The 19,387-nt window shown below is 57.0% G+C and overlaps 2 protein-coding genes across 4 annotated transcripts in view; one reads left to right on the top strand and one right to left on the bottom strand.

Moving 5' to 3' along the window:
- The window catches only part of HSF1 (heat shock transcription factor 1), a 116,842-nt gene that overhangs the window by 75,080 nt on the left and 22,375 nt on the right, over positions 1-19,387 (bottom strand). For 2 of the 3 annotated variants that reach the window (XM_063327714.1, XM_063327717.1), the window contains exon 1: positions 6,900-7,302. In XM_063327714.1, the coding sequence (XP_063183784.1) occupies positions 6,900-7,025 (126 nt within the window). In that variant the 5' untranslated portion in view covers positions 7,026-7,302. Of the gene's footprint in view, positions 1-6,899; positions 7,303-19,387 lie in introns of those variants that run through there. The other variant, XM_063327715.1, reaches the window with a different exon arrangement.
- Positions 7,649-19,387, top strand: part of BOP1 (BOP1 ribosomal biogenesis factor) — an 85,320-nt gene continuing 73,581 nt past the window's right edge. The window contains exons 1-2 of the mRNA XM_063327711.1: positions 7,649-7,885; positions 8,102-8,269. Of these exons, the coding sequence (XP_063183781.1) occupies positions 7,877-7,885; positions 8,102-8,269 (177 nt within the window). The 5' untranslated portion in view covers positions 7,649-7,876. The remainder of the gene's footprint in view (positions 7,886-8,101; positions 8,270-19,387) is intronic.

Raw genomic sequence — 19,387 nt, 5'->3', positions numbered from 1 at the left:
GCTCAGCCGGGTGCCGTCTCATCTTCACATGGGAGAAACACGGGCTGATTTGAAACGACGAGGAAAACGCATTTCTAACTGCATGCCCTTTGGAAAACATGGCTCAGCCACTGCCCCCCCCCCGGGGCCGAGAGGAGAGGCGCCGGTGAGAGCGCGAGCAGCGGGGCTTTCCCACACCACTTTCGGCCTCCGATTAGCAAATCCGAGTCTCTGAACAGAAAGTGGCAACGTCACACTCGAGAAATCGCCGGGATTTACGGCTGAGGCAGGGCCTCCTGACGCCGAGGACGTGATAAACGCCTAAAAGCCATCCCGCCTTTCAGACCTGCAGGGGCTGCACGCGGCGGGGGGAAGGTTCGACTCGTTACCGTTAGCCGTGAGCTACAGCGTTAGCTGCAGGGATGAGAGAAGTTTCACTTGAAGAAAGTTTAAAAAAAAAAAAAAAAGTACATCAAGGAATCAGAAATAAAGTTTGAAGCCTTTACCTTCAAAGAAGTCATATTAGAAATTAATATCTTTTCCAAAGCGTCTTATGCTTCTTTATCTCCACCTGTTTACTTTCCACCTTCCTACTGAGTTGATTTCTCCTCAAACCCACGTAGAAGATCCCTTTCCTTCTTACAACAACTTAACAGATCCGTATTCCTGAACCCCTCCGGCTTGTTTCTTCCATCTTTTACTAACGGAAACTAAAAGAAAGGAACACAGGCAGAACCCTGCTTCTGAAGTGAAGATCATCGGGATCTAAGACTTAACAATAAATTTTAAGAGTTGTATCCACCCACACCACGCTTCCTTAGCTCCTGCCAAGAGCTAAAAGACTCATCCACCCATAGAATCATAGAATCGCTAGGGTTGGAAGGGACCTTAAAGATCATCTAGTTCCAACCCCCCTGCCATGGGCAGGGACACCTCCCACTAGATCAGGTTGCTCAGAGCCCCATCCAGCCTGGCCTTAATAACTTCCAGGGATGGGGCTTCCATCACCTCTCTGGGCAACGTGTTCCAGTGTCTCACCACCCTCATGGTGAAGAAGTTCTTCCTAACGCCCAGTCTGAATCGTCCCATCTCTAGTTTTAATCCATTCCCTCTAGTCCTACCATTACCTGACATCCTAAAGAGCCCCTCCCCATCTTTCTTGTAGGCCCCCTTAAGATACTGGTAGGCCACTAGAAGGTCTCCTCGGAGCCTTCTTTTCTCCAGACTGAACAACCCCAACTCTCTCAGTCTGTCGTCATAGGAGAGGTGCTCCAGCCCTCTGATCATCCTCGTGGCCCTTCTCTGGACACGTTCCAGCACGTCCATATGTTTCTTGTAGTAGGGGCTCCAGAATTGGACGCAGTACTCCAGGTGGGGTCTCCCGAGAGTGGAGTAGAGGGGGAGAATCACCTCCCTCGACCTGCTGGCCACGCTTCTCCTGATGCAGACCAGGATACGATTGGCTTTCTGGGCTGCTAGTGCGCACTGACGGCTCATGTTGAGGCTCTCGTCCACCAGCACCCCCAAGTCTAAGTCCTTTTCTTCAGGGCTGCTCTCAAGCCAGTGACTGCCCAGCCTATAGCGGTGCTTGGGATTGCCCCGACCCAGATGGAGGTCCTTGCACTTGTTCTTGTTGAACTTCATGAGGTTGGCATGGGCCCACCTCTCCAGCCTGTCAAGGTTGCTCTGGATGGCATCCCTTCCGTCCAGCGTGTCAGCCGCCCCACACAGCTTGGTGTCGTCGGCAAACTTGCTGAGGGTGCACTCTGTGCCACTGTCCGTGTCGCTGACGAAGATGTTAAACAAGACCGGTCCCAGTACTGATCCTTGAGGGACTCCACTTGTCACTGGCCTCCACTTGGACATGGACCCATTGACGGCCACTCTTTGGGTGCGGCCGTCAAGCTAGTTCTTTATCCACTGAACTGTCAGTCCACCAAAGCCATATGTTGTCAGCTTGGAGACCAGGATGTCATGCGGGACAGTGTCAAAGGCTTTGCTCAGGTCCAGGAAATGACGTCATTTGCTCTCCCCTCGTCTATTGATGTTGTGACCTTCTCATAGAAGGCCACCAGGTTTGTCAGGCAGGATTTGCCCTTGGTGAAGCCGTGTTCATTGTACCCAGTCACCTCTTTGTTTTTCTTCTGCCTCCGCAGTGCCTTGTGGAGGATGTGCTCCATAATCTTACCAGGCACGGAGGTGAGACTGACTGGCCTATAGTTCCCTGGTTCCTCCTCCTTTCCCTTTTTGAAAATGGGGATTATGTTTCCCCTTTTCCAGTCAGTGAGGACCTTACCAGATTGCCATGACTTTCGGAATGTAATAGGGAGCGGTTTATCAACCTCATCCGCCAGTTCCTTCAGTACGCATGGGTGTATCCCATCGGGTCCCATGGACTTGTTCACTTTCAAGTTCATCAGATGGTGACGAGCCTGATCTTCACTTACAATGGGCAGTTCTGTCCAACCCCTGCCATTGTCTTCTGTGACTCCGGGAGTGTGGCTGGAACCCTTGCCAGTGAAGAGTGAGGAAAAGAAGTCGTTGAGAACCTCGGCCTTCTCCATGTCACTTGTCACCAGCTGCCCCGTTTCCTTTCTGAGGGGGCCCACACCCTGCCTAGTCTTCTTCTTACCATTAATGTACCTATAGAAATGTTTGCCGTTTCCCTTGATCTCCTTGGCTAGATTTAACTCTAACTGAGCTTTAGCTTTTCTCATCAGGTCTCTTGCTATTCAGAGAGCTTCCTTGTATGCCCCCCATTCCAGCTGTCCTTTCTTCCACTCCTTATAAAGTTTCTTTTTGTGTGACAGTGTGTCCAGGAGCTCCCTGTGCATCCAGGCAGGTCTCCTAGCATTCTTTCCTGCCTTCCTCTTTGTCGGTATAGTTTGCTCCTGGACACGGAGAAGGTGATCCTTGAATACTGACCAGCTGTCCTGGGCCCCCCTTCCCTCTAGGGCTTTGTCCCACGGCACTTTGGCCAGCAGATCCCTGAACCGATCAAAGTCTGCATGCCTAAAGTCCAGGGTTGTGAGCTTGGAATACATCCTCCTAGTTGCCCTGAGGATCTTAAATTCTATTGCTTCGTGGTCACTGCCACCAAGGTTATCCCTGAGCCTCACGCTGGTCACCAGCCCTTCCCTGTTGTGAGAAGGAGGTCCAGCATAGCACCGTTTCTTGCTGGTTCCTCTACCATTTGGAGGAGGAAGTTGTCATCTGTGCATTCCAGGAACACCCTGGATTGCCGGTGCCTTGCTGTGTGGTCTCTCCAGCAGATGTCAGGGTGGCTGAAATCCCCCACAAGGACCAGGGCCTGTGAACGCGGAGCCACTTCTATCTGCCTATGGAGGGCCTCATCTGCTCGGCTCTGCTGGTCAGGTGGCCTGCAGCAGACCCCTACTGTAACATGGCCTTCCCCTGTCTTCCCTTTAACCTTAACCCATGCACTCTCAACCAGCTCCTCGTCCTTCCCCATGTGGAGCTCCATGGATTCTAGCTGGTCACTGACGTAGAGGGCAACACCTCCTCCCCTGCCTGTCCTTCCTAAAGAGCTTGTATCCGTCTATCCCTACATTCCAGTCATGGGAATCATCCCACCAAGCTTCAGTAATGGCCACTACTACGTCATGGCTTTCCAGCAGCACAGTGGCCCTTAATTCCTCCTGTTTACTGCCCAAGCTGCCTGCATTCGCGTAGAGGCACTTCAGCGGGGCTGGCCGTGTCACCCTCTTGCGTGAATCGCCCTTGATTCCCTAGGGGTGTCCCGGTGCGTCCTCTCCGGCTTGCCTTAGGACAACAAGTTGAAAGCCCTTACTAGGACTCCATGCCTCTGCCCCCGATGTGCTGCCCCACTGTTGGTCACAGGCAAGCATGAAATTATTGACCCCTTCCCCCTTCAAATCTAGTTTAAAGCCCGGGCAGTGAGGCCTGCCAACTCCTGCCCCAGAATCCTTTTCCCACTCTGGGATAAGTGCATCCCATTAGCTGCTTGCAGCTCTGGTGCCTCATATGCCAAGCTGTGATCGTAAAACCCAAAGCCCTGCCTACGACACCAGTCCCCGAGCCATGAATTGACCTGTTGACTCCTCCTATGTATTCCCTCGTCCATCGATGATGTCAGAGGGATGGAGGAGAACACAACCAGAGCTCCTGATCGCTTTACCAGTTGCCCTAAGGCCCTAAAATCTTTTTTAAATGATTGTGAGCTTCTCATTGTACTATCAATAGCATAAAGCAGTTAAAAAAATAATCTCTTTAGCAAACTAGCAAAGCTACTTTGGAATAAAGTTTAGATCTAGGCTGGACCTCAGCGCTGCGGCTGTCCAAGCTGCCGCATTGCTCTTCATGGACACTGTCACCCCACTGCAAACACCCAGTAAAAAAAGGCGATTTATCACTCAGTGAACGAAGGAGGATATTGCACATTTAGCAGAGGCCAAGAACGCGTACCCCGACAGCTACTGCAAAGCAACCTCACCCAGCACACTGCTTCTTCGGATGCACAACCAGCGTACGAATCTCCCTTTCCTACCCTTGAACTCTCACCTACCAGCAGCAGCTCCCTTGTCCCCAGGTGGGCTTGGACAGCTTGGGGTCACGGGGCAGCCCCCGGTGCCAGCCCAGGCTGGGGGTGGGGGGATGGAGAGCAGCCCTGAGAGAAGGGCTTGGGGGGGCTGAGGAGGGGGGAAACGCTGCCCATGAGCCGGCACCGTGCGCTGGCAGCACAGAAACCCCCCCGCAGCCTGGGCTGCATCCCCAGCAGCGTGGGCAGGGGGGCGAGGGGGGGATTCTGCCCCTCTGCTCCGCTCGGGGGAGACCCCCCTGCAGTGCTGCCTCCAGCCCCGGCGACATCGGGAGGACACGGAGGTGTCGGAGCGGGGGCCGGAGGAGGCCCCGGAGATGCCGGGAGGGCTGGAGCCCCTCTGCTGGGAGGACAGGCTGAGAGAGCTGGGGGGGTTCAGCCTGGAGAAGAGAAGGCTCCGCGGAGACCTTCCAGCCCCTTCCAGGCCCTCAAGGGGCTCCGGGAAAGCTGGGGAGGGACTCTGGAGCAGGGAGGGGAGCCACGGGACGAGGGGGAAGGGTTTTAAACCAAAAGCGGGGAGATTGAGATTAAAAATAAGGAAGAAATTCTCCATGATGAAGCTGGTGAGCCCCTGGCCCAGGTTGCCCAGAGAAGCTGTGGCTGCCCCATCCCTGGAGGGGTTCAAGGCCAGGTTGGACGGGGCTCGGAGCAACCTGGGCTAGTGGGAGGTGTCCCGGGGCAGGGGGTTGGACTCGATGGCCTTTAAAGCTCCCTGCCCACCCAAACTGTTCTGCGATTCTACAATTCTATGTTACAAACCAAAAACAGTCAAAATGAACAACAACCCCAAAGAAGAGGGGGCAGCAAACTGTGCCAAGGGAGGGAAGCGAGCAGTCAGGAGCTCCAGCCTCGACACCAGCACCTCTTTCCTCCTACACTCACGACAAATCTTTTGGGCAAGGAGAAATGTAAAGATGTAGGCAACTTCATCTACCTGTCAACACAAGCAAAGTACATAGACCTATTTGCAAAAGCATGCTGATTTGCATGTAGATACTAATCCCATGGATATTACTCCATACTCCCAGTGGCACAGCTTAATTCAAACACCGCCCAAACAGCGAATCTGTCTGCATTCAGACACAGGCCGAAAGTTCTCACAGAATCCCCCCCAAAAATTCTCTCATACCCACTCTCAGGAGGAAAGCGCCACTGCAGCTCCCAAAGGCAGAGGGAACGGGGTGATGCCCTTTGCCCCCTGCCCCTAAATGCGATTTCTCGCGGTGCTTCAGCAACACAACGAACACAAACTTATTTAACGCAAGGCGTTAAATCGTTGTTTGCTCTAGTAACAGGACGAGGCGTCTGTTCAGGGGCGATGACTTGCAAAGTTAAGAGCAATGCAATATCTGCAGCAAACAGACAGCGCAGGTCTTTCATCTCGTCACTGCCACATTGAGCCAGATAAGCAAACAGTCGTAGCCGGTGGAGAGCAGCTACGATCAAGGGTTACGAAAAAACATTCCCAGCGCGTTTACGCTTTTATTTTGGTCCTTATCGTTCACATTTTATGATCTTGAACCGCAGTTCCACTCGTCTTAGCTCCGCATGCCCATCTGAAGTCAAACCTCTACACGACAGTCCTTTTTCACTCTTATAAGTGTTACCGCACGCCCCTTCCTTCGATAGTTTGGGTAGCAAACGCCTGATCTGCGGCCGACGCAAGGCGATACAGGAGAATATTCGCAAGAACTTATTTCCACTTAACTGCTCGGTCTGCCAGGTTAAGAACTAAAGAGCAAGAAAACGTCTTCCCTTTGATTTCAGGTAAACACCATAGATGGGACTGCCTCCGAAAAAAACAGCTTGCAGCATTTGGCTCTGGACACTCTGATCTTTTAGACAAGCCTTACACTTCCCCAAGCGGCTAATGAGAGAGAGAAAAAAAAGGGGGACTTGCACGACTGGAGCGATCATAAAGCGGGAGAGCGAAGCGGAAACAGCACGGGCTCTGGCACAGCGGTTATAATGACACGGCTAAATACTGTAGAGCATCCCCTGCCATGGAAACAGTTAGAAAAGCACCTGGACGCTGGGGTTTTGTTTTTTTGTTTTTTTTTTTTCTCCCCTCGAATAGCCGGGACAGCTCATTTTCCCCTGAGGGATTGCGGCGCTGGGATAATGAGGTGCACGGGCGGGATAAGCAGCGGGGAAAGAGGCAGCACCTCTAATTAGGAACTGCGAGGCCTGGAGAGTCCCGCGGCTTGGGAAAGTCACTCGGGAGGCCGCGGACACGCCTGGGCCGAGGCCTCGGGGCCCGGCTCCCGTCAGCGGGCGTTCGCCCGCTGCCGGGAGCCGGGCCCCGGGGCCTCGGCCGCTTCGTCCCCTCATCGGGACTCACCGGGCTCCAGCAGATGAGCGAGTCGGTGTCGGGATCCTCCACCAGGGTCCACAGCTTGGTGAGGAAAGCGGGGACGTTACTGCCGCCGGGGCCGGCGCCCACCGCCGCCGCGCCGGGCCCCTCCATAGCGGCGGCGGCCTCAGGGCCCGGCTGCAGGCCCCGGGGCAGGCCGCAGCGAGCCGGCGTCCCCCCCCCCCACCACACCCGCCCCCCTCTCCCCGGGGAAACCGCCGCCAGGTGGGGTTTAGCGGCGGGCCGAGGCGGGCGGTGCGGGGCTTAGTGCCGCCGGCGGCCGCCGCCGCGGGGCCGGGCCGCTGCCTGCGCACTGCAACCCCCGGGGCCCAGCATGGCCGCCGCCATCTTGGGACGCCTCCGAGACAAGCCCCCCGCGCGGCGCGGCGGCGCGCGTGCGCGGCACCGCCTCTCCCCCCCCCCTCCACCCCACCCGCGCGCGGGGAGGGCCACGCCTCCCTCCCGGCCGCACGCCGTGCGCATGCGCCCCCTCAAGGAGTCTCCCCCCTCCCCTCTGTGCGCATGCGCAGTTCTGCCGACGCGCCGGCCGGCCGAGGCGTGCGCGCCCAACGGCCGCCACAGTGCGCATGCGCAGCACGCCGAGCCCCCCCCCCGGTGAGGCTCTCTGCGCATGCGCACCTGCTCCGCCGGCACCCGCCCGGTGCGCGCCTATGCGCATGCGGCCCCATGGCGTGCGGCGCATGCGCATCCGCGCCGTGTCACCTCTCCCCTTTGACCCCTCCCCGGTTATCCCCTGCCCTTCCCCTCCCCCACCCCCACCGGGATCATCCCCCTCCCCCCGCCCTTCCCCCTCCCGGTGTGGCCGCTGCCGCCGGGGAGGGGCCGGGGGCAGGCGGAAAGGTGGTGGCCGGGGGGGGGGGGCGGAGCGGGGCCGTGACCTCTGACCCGCGCGCACGTGGTGCGTGGCGGCGGCGGCGGCGCACGCGGAGCGGCGGGACGGAGCCATGGAGCAGGTCGGGGAGGGGTTGCCATGGTTACGGGCGATGAGGGCCCGGCCCGGTGCCGGCGGGGCCCTGGCAGCGTAGGGGGAGGTCGGTGGGGCCCTGGCAGCGCGGGGGGAGGTCGGTGGGTCGGGCCACTCCGTTACCGGAGGCCTGAACACCCCCCCCCCCCCCCCCTCCCTCCGCGTTACCGGAGGCCTGACCCCCCGCCGTCCCGTTCCCTTCCAGCCGAGTCCTGCCGCGGAGAGCGAGGAGCTGACGGACAGCGAGGAGAGCGTCTACTCGGGGCTGGAGGACTCGGGCAGCGACAGCACCTCGGCGGAGGAGGAGGAGGAGGAGGAGGAGGAGGAGGGCCCGGAGGAAGGCCCCGGCGGCAGCTCGCCCCCCCGCATACACGTAAGGCCTCAAACCGGGGGTGGGGGGGTTCCCTCTAACCGCCGGGAAACACCGTTTCAGCGGGTGGGGGGCGAGGCACGGCACCCCCCCCCGGGGTTTGCAGCGGCCCGGTTGGGGGTCCCACCCCCCCCCCCCCCGCCGGCCGTCACCGGTAACGGCGCCCGGAGGCAGAGCCCGGCCAGGCAACGGCGGTTTTCCCCCTGCTCCGGCCGCTGCTCATGTCTGGAGGAGGAGGAACGGGTGGGAGGAAGGGCCCGTGCCCGGTGTCGGTGCCCCCCGTTTGTAAATTGGGGAGAAAAAGCAAAATCCAGCCTGTGTGTGCGAGCCATGGCGAAACCGCTGTGAGGGGGGGACCTTGGTTAGACCCGTGAGGTGGGGCTGTCTGGGGGAGAGAGGGCTCCGGGGAGACCTTCCAGCCCCTTCCAGGCCCTCAAGGGGCTCCGGGAAAGCTGGGGAGGGACTCTGGAGCAGGGAGGGGAGCCATGGGACGAGGGGGAAGGGTTTTAAACCAAAAGAGGGGAGATTGAGATTAAAAATAAGGCAGAAATTCTCCATGATGAAGCTGGTGAGCCCCTGGCCCAGGTTGCCCCGAGAAGCTGTGGCTGCCCCATCCCTGGAGGGGTTCAAGGCCAGGTTGGCCGGGGCTTTGGGCAACCTGGGCTAGTTGAAGATGTCCCTGCCCAGGGCAGGGGGTGGCACTGGGTGGGCTTTAAAAGCCCCTTCAACTCAAATCATTCTGTGCTTCTAGATTTTTTTTTTTGTTTTTTTTTTTTTTTTAGCTGCTTTTCTTTAATTACACAAGTAGGGCCTTGGGCTGTGCGATGCAGCTGGGTTGGCGTGAGGAATCCAGGCTGCGCGTTGGGTAGAGAGGCCCCAGAGATGCTGAGGGGGCTTCGCGCAGGCTGAGTGCCCGTTTTCCGTCTCCTGGGGGTCAGGGATGTCTGACCACGTCGGAGCAGCAGAAGAGGGAACCGTACGCGTACAGAATTAGGTGACACTTCAGCCTTTGGGATGAGACGCAGCATAGAGAGCTGTAGTGCTGCTGGCTCGTTAACAGCAAAACAACTTCTGTGCCGGTTTGCATTTCTAGAGTCGCAGTAGCGATGCTTCTCTCATAGGTAGTAGCCTTTTTAGAACATGATTACACGGACGTAGTCTCACTTCTGTCTCAGAAGGTGCAGGCACAAAGATTGGTGGAAAAAATTCACACTCACATTTGTCTTGAGGTATTAAGGTGCGATCCCTGGGATTCTGGGCACGGCAGCCTCCTTCGCCTTGCGTCATGCCCCAGGCTTAACAAAAAATGCCTTGTTATTATCCTGGCTATCGAAGTCTGTGCATTCGTTTGGAGGATGGGTAGAAGGATGAGGGTTTGGAGTAGAAATTTAGTAGGAAGTTCCTCTAATAACCCACTTAGGAGTTCTGCAGCGGTGCCTGGGGCTGCGGTGTTGCCGTGCAGCAGCCGTCCTGCTTGGATTTCTCCATTGACAGCCGCTTCTTCCCACCCTGATGCCGCCGTTGTGCTTCTTCAACCGCTTACGAATCTCTGGTGTGGGCTGGGCCCGGCGCCTGCTCCAGCCCAGAAATCACTCTGGGGGAGCGAGGCCTTTTTTGCTTTTGTTCTGTTTTGCTTTTCAGAACGATTGGTCCCCCGACTGCGCAGGCGTTTTGGTTGGTAGCGGTGTTGTTTTCCTCGGCGTTGGCTCTCGGCTCTGTTGTGCCACGCGGCCGCTTGCTTGAGCCGGGACCGACTGCCACCGCGTTGTGCATCTGTCTGTGAGAGCTGGGGCTGGTTCTGCGCCCACCCCACCCGATTCTTCAGCCTTCTATTCGGTATCCAAGTGCGTGCAATGCTGTGGGTCCGTAAGAAAGTATCTGCGGATGTTGGGATCCATCACGGTCTCGTTGCAACCCGGGTCAAGCTGGACACGATGGACAACGTGGGTAACAATGGACAAACAGGGTAGCGGTTTCAAACTGAAAGAGGGTAGATTTAGATTGGATATTAGGAAGAAATTCTTTGCCGTGAGGGTGGTGAGGCACTGGAACAGGTTGCCCAGAGAAGTTGTGGACACCCCGTCCCTGGAGGTGTTCAAGGCCAGGCCGGATGAGGCTCTGAGCAGCCTGATCTAGTGGGAGGTGTCTCTGCCCATGGCAGGGGGGGTTGGAACTAGATGATCTTCAAGGTCCCTTCCAACCCAAACCATTCGATGATTCTATGACAAGCTCTTCCCTGGAATGTTGCGCGCTTTGTGCAGGTAGCACAGCCCAAAAAAAGAGCTCCAGCAGTGACAGCAGAAGCCGAGGAGGTCAGGGGGCGGCTGATCCTGACCCCTGTTTCCATTGCTGTGCGATATGTCCCTTTTTTGGCCTCGCTGCTGCTTTGGGCAGGGATAGTCTGTCGGTTCTGTAGCGACGGCTCAGTGAAGTCGCGTTCCCAGTTTCCTTTCTTGCTTTGCCTTCTGCCTTTGGGGTCTTTGCTGTGCAGAGGCATCGGCGTCTTGGCAGAAGGGCAGGAGCTGGTGCCGTTCCTGTGCTGCCGGCCTGCGTGTGGAGAGAGTTCCCCGGCACAAACTGCAGCCATCCCGAGCAGGGACGTTAGAGACGGAGCGGAGACTTGTCTGTGCTTCCTCTTGTGGCAGAAGGCTCCTGAAGGGGTTTCACAGAGGGGGAAAAGACATCAAACATGTCGGACGTGGCCGGGAATATGTTTACCTGTTTCTGTTTGGGGGGAAAAAGGAACGCTCCTTGCAAGGGCGTCGCATTCCCAGTGCAGAGGTTGACAGAGGTTTGGTCTGTCCAGACCCTTTTCTTCTCTGGGATCCTGCAAGGAAGTAATTCTGTGATCTGTGCCTCCGTCCTTTTTGGCGTGCGGCACCCCTAAACGCTTTCTGCTGGAGCTGTGAACCCTGCGTAGTGAACTGCAGCCTCCCGCAGCTGGGTTTTCTTCTCTTCCTTGTTTACAGGGCCTTGGCGTTAATGCCATAAGTAAACGGGTTGAAAGCTGCTGCTTTAGAGTCTTAGAAGCCCCTGCAGGTCAGACGGCTTTTCAGAGAGACTCGACGATTTTGGTGCTGTGCGCAGTTCAGAATTTTACGTTGCATCGAAACCCCTCGGGAACGCGGGGAGAGCCGAGGTCAAGTACGAAGTAAGAATTTCCCGGGAGCATCTTGAGTCTTTCCTTGGCCGTCGCTCTCCACAGCTCTCGGCTTTGGAGCTGCGCTCGTCGCTTCGCGGGGCGGGAGGGGGAAACTTCGGAGAAGAAAATGGAGCTTACGCGCAGGGTCTGGGGAAGGAGCGCTCGAGGGACCGCTCCGTCTGAGCGGGGTCTGTCCTCGGGGCGCTCGCTGTCCCCCTCTGCCAGGAGAGCTGCTGGGTCGCCGGCGGAGGTGGCCGGCACACCCACGCTGAAGCCATTTGTGTAATACTGTCGTATTTAAAAACGAACTTACAGCTTTGGGGCAAGAGCGAAGAGAACGAGCTTATACTTAGAAAATATTTCACTTGCTAGCATCGGAGAGCTGTTTATTTGCCCCGGATAGCTACATTTAATTTTGAATGAGATTTCTCGAACTCTAGTCTCTTGATTGCACACTCTTAAAACCCTTGATTTCTGTTCATCAGCTCTCTGATTGGCAAAGCTGCTTAATTTACTAGGAGTTAGTGGTGAAAACGTCGTTAAAAGGCGAGCTAAAATTTTTCTTGGATTGGTTGTGATGGCAAAACCTGCTGGGGGGGGATTATTTTTTGTTATGTTTATAAGGCAGGAGGATAGACGCAGCCGCAGATACCCACGGTCAAAGGGCTGGTGGAGTGTCGGAGCTGCTGTTAGTGGGACGGGTAAGAAACAGACCCGCCGTGAGCTGCCGTGGGGCAGCGGGAGGATCTGCCCCACAAATAACCACCTCGCTCTCCCTTGAGCTGGTGTTTGTGATAATCGCTTTTGCTGGCTCTTCTGCTCTTCGGTCCGTGGCCTCGAAGCTGCCGGTGCGCGCCCTGCCTCCCCCGCTGCCGCAGCACCCACCTTTTTTCTTTTTTTTCTTTTTTTTTTTTTAATTTTGTTCAGTTCGGTGCGCTCTGTAGGGGCGCTTTAGCCAAAGCGATGTGCAAACCCTGCGGAGTCCTCAGGTGCCGCCAAACGAGTTTTTGTTCCGTCAGGTTCTTAGTTACAGGAACACGAAAAAGAGAGGAAAATAACACTCCAGAAAGAAACACAGACTCTTGAGTGTCCTTGACGTTAATCCCTGGCTTTGGCTGCTCGTTAGGATCTCCTCCAAGCTGTGTTCCCTGTCGGAAACAGAGGACGCTGCTGCCCTGTGCCCCTAAAATGCTCCAGGAGACCTCGCGGGGGTTTAACCCTGGTAAGAGAAAACAGTTTAACTTGCGCCTCCGCCAGCAGTGTTTTGAGCAGGGAACTCGTCCCTGCTCCTTTGGAGGCGATTTTAACACTTGCCCAAAAATTTATAGTCACTTCTTAGACGCCTCTCTTGTTTGGTCGGTTGGTGTGGTGACTTTGGCGCTTCTGGGGGTGTTGCTGAATGACGATTTGGAGTCTGCCTGCGGCCGGGTATCTCTGAGCAGCAGGGAGCTCTGGAGGCCAGCCTCTTCTGCCTTTGTTTAGCTCGTTCTTGGAAATTTAACTGATTTTTTTTTAGCCCTAAGCTTAAAATATGTTGCAAATTATACGGCGTTCATTTCCAGTACGGCGTAGCACTGTCGGGGACGTGATGCGTAAGTGCCAAAAGCAGCCGTCGGCCGCAATGCGGAGCTGATGATGCTCAGCGTATGGCCCCCAGTTCTTCCTGCTCCTTGCAGTTGGGTAACAAAGTGCAAATACAGAGCGCGGATCCTCCCTGGCAGCTTCTCCGGAGCTGTGTTTTCACAGCAGGCGAATGAACTTCCCAGTCGGCAGCTTCTCCGGGGGCTGCCGGAGCGGGGATGTTTCCCATCTCCAGCCTCGTCCTCTCTTCCTGGTTCTGCTCCGTCTCAGAAGATGCTTCCTTGAGCCAGGTCACCTCCTTGGCCTGGCCGAAAGCTGTCTCTCCCCCTCCCTTCCGCGAGGGGAGCGGGTTGAATCGGCTCCCGGGGAGTGTGTCGGGAGCCGAGCAGGCGCGCAGGGAGCAGCAGGAGGTGGGCGGGAGGGTACAGACCACCCTTCCGCGGCAGAGCCAAGATCACTGGTGGCCGACACTCCAGAGGGCCGTGCTGCCATCCAGCGTGACCTGGACAGGCTGGAGAGCTGGGCAGAGAAGATCCAAATCAGGTTCAACAAAAGCAAGTGTAGGGTCCTGCACCTGGGGAGGAAGAATGCCAAGCACCAGTATAGGTTAGGGGCGGACATGCTGGGAAGCAGCTCTGAGGAGAAGGACCTGGGGGTCCTGGTAGACAGCAAATTATCCATGAGCCAGCAGCGTGCCCTTGTCGCCAAGAAGGCCAATGGCATCCTGGGCTGCATAGGGAAGAGTGCGGCCAGTAGGTCGAGGGAGGTCATTCTCCCCCTCTACTCTGCACTGGTGAGGCCACAACTGGAGTACTGCGTCCAGTTTTGGGCTCCCCAGTTCAAGAGGGACAGGGAAGTACTGGAGCGAGTGCAGCGAAGGGCAACTAAGATGATTATGGGACTGGAGCACCTCCCTTATGAGGAAAGGCTGAGAGAGCTGGGACTCTTTAGCCTGGAGAAGAGAAGGTTGAGGGGGGACCTGATTAATGTTTACAAGTATCTAAAGGGTGGGTTTAAGGAGGACGGAGCCGGGCTCTTTTCAATGGTTCCCAGTGACAGGACGAGGGGCAACGGGCACAAGGTAGAACATAGGAAGTTCCGTTCAAATACACGGAAAAACTTCTTTACGGTGAGGGTGACAGAGCACTGGAACAGGCTGCCCAGGGAGGGTGTGGAGTCCCCTTCTCTGGAGATTTTCAAGACCCGCCTGGATGCAGCCCTGAGGGATGTGCTCTGGGCAATCCTGCTCTAGCAGGGGAGTCGGACTAGATGATCTCTAGAGGTCCCTTCCAACTCTGAAGATTCCGTGATTCCGTGATCAGCTTGGCCCCTTGTAGAGACCCAGCCCTGATTTTTACAGTCCTTCTGCGTGTTTTGCCAAGCGCGCTCATACTAGCCTGGATGGCTGTTTTGCTGTCCCCCTTTTTCAAAACCGAAAGCCTCGTCCTGTCTTGTGGAAATTTGCTTTGAACCTGCCTTTAGCCCTCCCAGCTGATCCCGGTTTGCTCCAACCTCGCTTGTGCCTTGCCAATGGCGTGGACGCCTGAGCTGGTGCCGGAGAAGCCTCCTGCTCCTCCCTGTCGGGTCTTCAGCCTTGATGTTAAAGATGACTTTGTTCTCTGGGAATGGCCTGTCACTCTGCGCGTCACTCGAGGCAGGCTCTGGAGCGCTTTCGGAGGGATTTGTGCGTGTCCTGGGTCTCTTCCTTTCAGTATCTTCTGGCTGTCCAGCAAGTTAATCGAGGCTGGGGAGGATTCCCAAGCTGCTGCTTCCCGAGGCTTCTGGACTACGCGCAGGAGAGCTGCGTGTGCGTCGGGGCTGGATGCGTCCAGCACTTAGGAACCGACAGCAGGGTCTCCTGCTCTGCCAGAGAAACGTGGAGAGCATCAGGGAGCTCGTGGAGAAGGACGGCGCGTGGACGGAGAAGGGAAGGGAAACTTGCAGATGTTCTGTGATTACTCTGAGGTTTCCTGCTGAGAGACCAGACAGCAAGGAGCCTTGCGTGCTCAGGTTGCCAGAGCTTTTCTGTAGACTCAGCATCACGGTCCTCCCGGAGAGGCCTGTCTGGGGCTCCGGGAAGAGCTGGGAGCTCTGACCCACGGACGGGGAGGATACCGCTGGTGTCGCACCTCACAGCGAGGGGTTGTAACACTGTTCTGGCAACTGACTCCTTTAATCATGGTCTCTCCCCGCTTCTGGAAAAACCTATGGTTTTCTCTTGGTGAAAGCCAGTGGTTTGGAGGGTGCCGAAGCCAAGCCGATGCTCTTCGTTGGTCTGGGCTTCATCTTTGCTGCTCCATCTGTGGAAGGAGTGGCTTTGGCAAGGGAAGAAACCCTTTAGATAGAGGGGGGGTGTCACTGCTCTCTGAACATGTTGGTGCTTGAAATACTCTTGCCGGACGTTTATATTTTTATGCTGTGAGATATCCCAGTTAGCGACTGTTGTGTTTGACCAGCCAAGAGAAGTGATGGGGAGACCGACGGCTCCTGAGACGGTGAAACACAAACCGGTTTCAGGACGTGTTAGCGTCTGGGCGGAATTCAAGCGTAGATGGTGGTGGGATGATGAGGTGCCTTTCCAGAGCTGCACTCCATCTCGCAATGCTGGTGGCGATCTGCAGCTCTCTCCAAGAAGATGCTTTTAGGAAGTCGGAATGTAAGAAGCCTGGCCTTTGGGGCTTTAAAAAACCCGTGGAGGAGTAAAGACCGCCTCTCCTGAGGACAGAAGAGAGAGAGGTACTGAAGTGTGAGCCAGCGCTGGCGCCTCGGCCCGTGGAGAAGTGTTAATCCGGTCTGAGCAGCAAGGTGCTGAACTGAATTGTGCTGTCCCAGCTCCCCCCGGGGATCCCGGAGCCAGAAAGGCCACAGCTTCCACCACCTGCCTGTCAGCAGATTGCAAAGCCCCGTTCTTAGTGCCTCTCTAGCTCGCAGGGCTGTGTAAATATTAGGCTGTCCTTGTCGGATTAGATTTCCTCTTAATGACTTCCAGCGTTCTGACAAGCTGTGCTTTCTTCCTTGGCAGCCCCGGTGCTGAGCTGAGCCGTCCGACTCGGCTCTGGGAGCCCCTGGGGAGAAGCCCGGTGGCCTGCAGTTGAAGGCCAGGCTGAAATGTTTATTTGCTGCTTTTCGAAGCCAGGAAGCCCCTTCAGCGCTGCTCTGCTGGAGAGTCCCCGCTGTGGCACCCAGCGCCTGAAGCTCATCTGCCCTGCGCGGGGCGTAGGCTTCGGGGAGACACTGGGGGTGCAGCGAGAGCCGCTTACCTCTTCCCTTCCTGCAGGGATGGCACCCGGAGACCTGGCCCTGCTCCCGACCGCTCAGCTGCAGAGCTCGGAGCATCCTTGCGGAGCTCGGGGCTGCGGTACCGTATCCGGCTCCTCTCTCTGCTTCTCTGCCGGCGCCTGGCAGTGAACCTGGGCTCCTTTTCCTTCTTCTCGGTGGCTCTGCACTGCCTTCGGCTCTGCGCCGCACAGCCGCAGGAGCCCAGCCGTTTGGAGCTGAGATTCTCATCAGCAGGGGCATATGGGGGCTCCTCTGTCCAGTTCTTCTCCCTAGCCCTGTATCGCTTTTTCTCCTCCCCGTAGATTAATTTGTGCTCGTGTTTGCCACACCAGTCTGAAAGAGAAAAGCAGCTGACGCATTCTTTTGTGGTGGCCCAATTTCTGCAGAGCCTTCTTGCCTCTTGAGCCCTGGGACATTCTGCCCCTCTGCTCTGGAGAAGGCTCCGGGGAGACCTTCCAGCCCCTTCCAGGCCCTAAGGGGGCTCTGGGAAGGCTGGGGAGGGACTCTGGAGCAGGGAGGGGAGCCACGGGACGAGGGGGAAGGGTTTTAAACCAAAAGAGGGGAGATTGAGATTAAAAATAAGGCAGAAATTCTCCATGATGAAGCTGGTGAGCCCCTGGCCCAGGTTGGCCAGAGAAGCTGTGGCTGCCCCATCCCTGGAGGGGTTCAAGGCCAGGTTGGACGGGGCTTTGGGCAACCAGGTCTAGTTGAAGATGTCCCTGCCCAGGGCAGGGTGTGGGACTTGATGCTCTTTAAGGTCCCTTCCCACCCAAACCATTCCGTGATTCTATGATGTGTTTCTACCAGTTGTGGAAGGAAAGAAGCCGCTGTTGGTGCTAGCAGCAGCTCGTGGCGTCAGTGGAAGTGCTGCTGCTTGGTGCCCCCACCGTGCCCACGGTACCTCACTAAGTCACCGCACTGGGAGAGCGGCAGATCTCAGCGTCCCCAGCCTGCCGTGCCGATCCCTGCCCCAGCCCGGTGTGGGTGTTACCGGGGCGTGGAGGGCTGTGCTCCGCGGTGAGCCTGGGTCGGCGCAGGGCTCCATGCTCCTGGTGGAGGTGGGGGGGGACAGGCCAGCTTTCACACACCCAGCGCTGTGCCCTCTGCCCAAAATCCCTGCAAAGGCAAGCTGCAGCACTAAACAGTTTGCCTGGCACTCTGGCAAGCTGGCTCTGTCTTGAGACGTGTTAGTTCTTGAGTCTGGTGTGTGAGCGAGACTCTTCCCATGTCGGGCTTCGTCTTTCTGTGCTGTTAGCAGTTCCGTCAGCCCCACGAAACGGAACAAATTGACGTTTGCCCACAGGGTGAACGATTTCGGGCTTGTTACTTGCGCTGACGGTCTTTGCACGAGTTACCCCTCCGCGTCCTCAGGACTTTCAGCTCTCGCAGCGGTACGTCGTGCAGCGATACAGCAGCCTGGCTGATCAACACGGCGGTACCAGAAGACAGTGACGTGGAGAGCCCGGTGAGAGGAGAAAGCTAAGAGCAGCCGACGACTTCAAAGCACTGCCTGTGATGTGGCCTCCCAGGCTCCGTCCCCTGGTTTTAGAGCGCTCGGTGGAGGAAGACTTGAGCTGGTGGAGATGAGACAACATCCCCACTGCCAAAGGCACCGGGATGTGGAAAGATGGCTTTGTCTCCCACTGCGATGGGGACCTGCTGCCAGTGTTGGCCCGATGTCACTCGGTTTGTCCCACAGGGAGGATCCAGCCGAGTTCCTCCTGGGCTCCCGGCAGCAGGCGTGCTCCAGAGGCTGCTGCTCAAACAGCTCCTTACACGGACGTGGCTGCGTCGTCCTGGTTCTCCGCGGCTGGCGGAGCAGGGTGGTTTGTCCTGGCCCTGGCAGAAGCCGCTTTACTGCTCTTGTTTCAAAGGCATCGATTTGGATCTTCTTACGTCTAAGCTCAGACCTGAGGTGTCACATACGTTCGCTTGGCAGTGCTGGAGATGCTGCTGTCTTGCATCTTGTGGCTTACGAGAGGTTGCCTGAGAACGGAAACCTCTTCAAACGCAACGGCGGATAATGAGGTGAACCTGTGTTTTAAGCTCCTTAAATTGCCACAGGGCTTAGCTGGTCTTACAGGCTCCTCAGGATCGGAGACCCTCCTCATCAGGAGGAATTATATGGCTTCGTCTTAGCTTTCCTCACGAGCCCGGCACGTTGTTTGTCCCAGCAGCGGTTGGTGTAGAGGCGCTGGGAGAGCTGGAGCTGCTGCAGGTCGGCGTTGGAGCGTGTTGAGGGGAGGTGGAGAAGGACAGGTCCCAGAGAACAGCCCACACGAGTGCACTGTCCCTCAAAGGGCCGCGAATGCGATACTCTTCCTTGTGGCTGGATCCCTGCTGCTCCTGTAGCTGTCCTTTTTCCATGTGTAAAGCTGAGGATTTAGTTGTTTTGCCTCACGGGGCGAGCAGGGCAACTGGAAAGATCAGGCCCAAGAACCGTCTTGCTTTAGCAAGAAGTTAAGCCGTGTGTGTGTGTTGGTTGCTTGCTTTTCCGCGTCCTCCCGCCTCGACCCTACGATCCTACCAGGGTCCGGGCTCGGCACCGATAAACCAGATTCTCACCGCTCCCGTGCGCGTCCTGGTGTCTGGTAAAGCTGAGAGAAACCTCTCGGCCCCTCTCCTGAACACGAGGGACGCTCGCTTTGTCCCGCGTAGGCGCGTGCTGCTGCCGCAGCTCCCAAACCTGTCTGCTCTAGGGCTGCTCCCACTTCAGGGTCCGTTGCCTGTTCCCTCCGGCACGTCTGGTCTGATCAATTCTCGAATCATAGAACTGGCCCTGCTGCTGCCCGTCCTCCCCCTCGCCCCTGCGGCTCCTCGTAACCCCAACTCTGTCTCTGCGGCGGCAGCACCCGCCTGGCGCATCCCCTCCCTGCAGCTTTCCTGCCTCCCGAGGGGATTCTGCGCCGCTGTAGCTGGGGGTCGCTGGGACAGCGGGGACCTTTCTCCCGTCCTGCTGGAAAATTGCAAGCCGGGAGTTTCTGATCTTTTTCTCCACGGCCAAGGAGGAACTGCGTGGGAGCGCGTTGAGAACTTTAGGGTGGGAGGCAAGCGGGTTTTGCTTAGGGGAAAGGGGGAGCCGAAGCAGCTACCGATGTTTTAATCTTGGTTTCAGGAGG

Source organism: Chroicocephalus ridibundus, chromosome 2 (genome assembly GCF_963924245.1).
Source record: "Chroicocephalus ridibundus chromosome 2, bChrRid1.1, whole genome shotgun sequence".
Classification (NCBI taxonomy): domain Eukaryota; kingdom Metazoa; phylum Chordata; class Aves; order Charadriiformes; family Laridae; genus Chroicocephalus; species Chroicocephalus ridibundus.
Note: the sequence above shows the minus strand (reverse complement) of the source record. Positions and strands in the feature narration are given on the sequence as shown.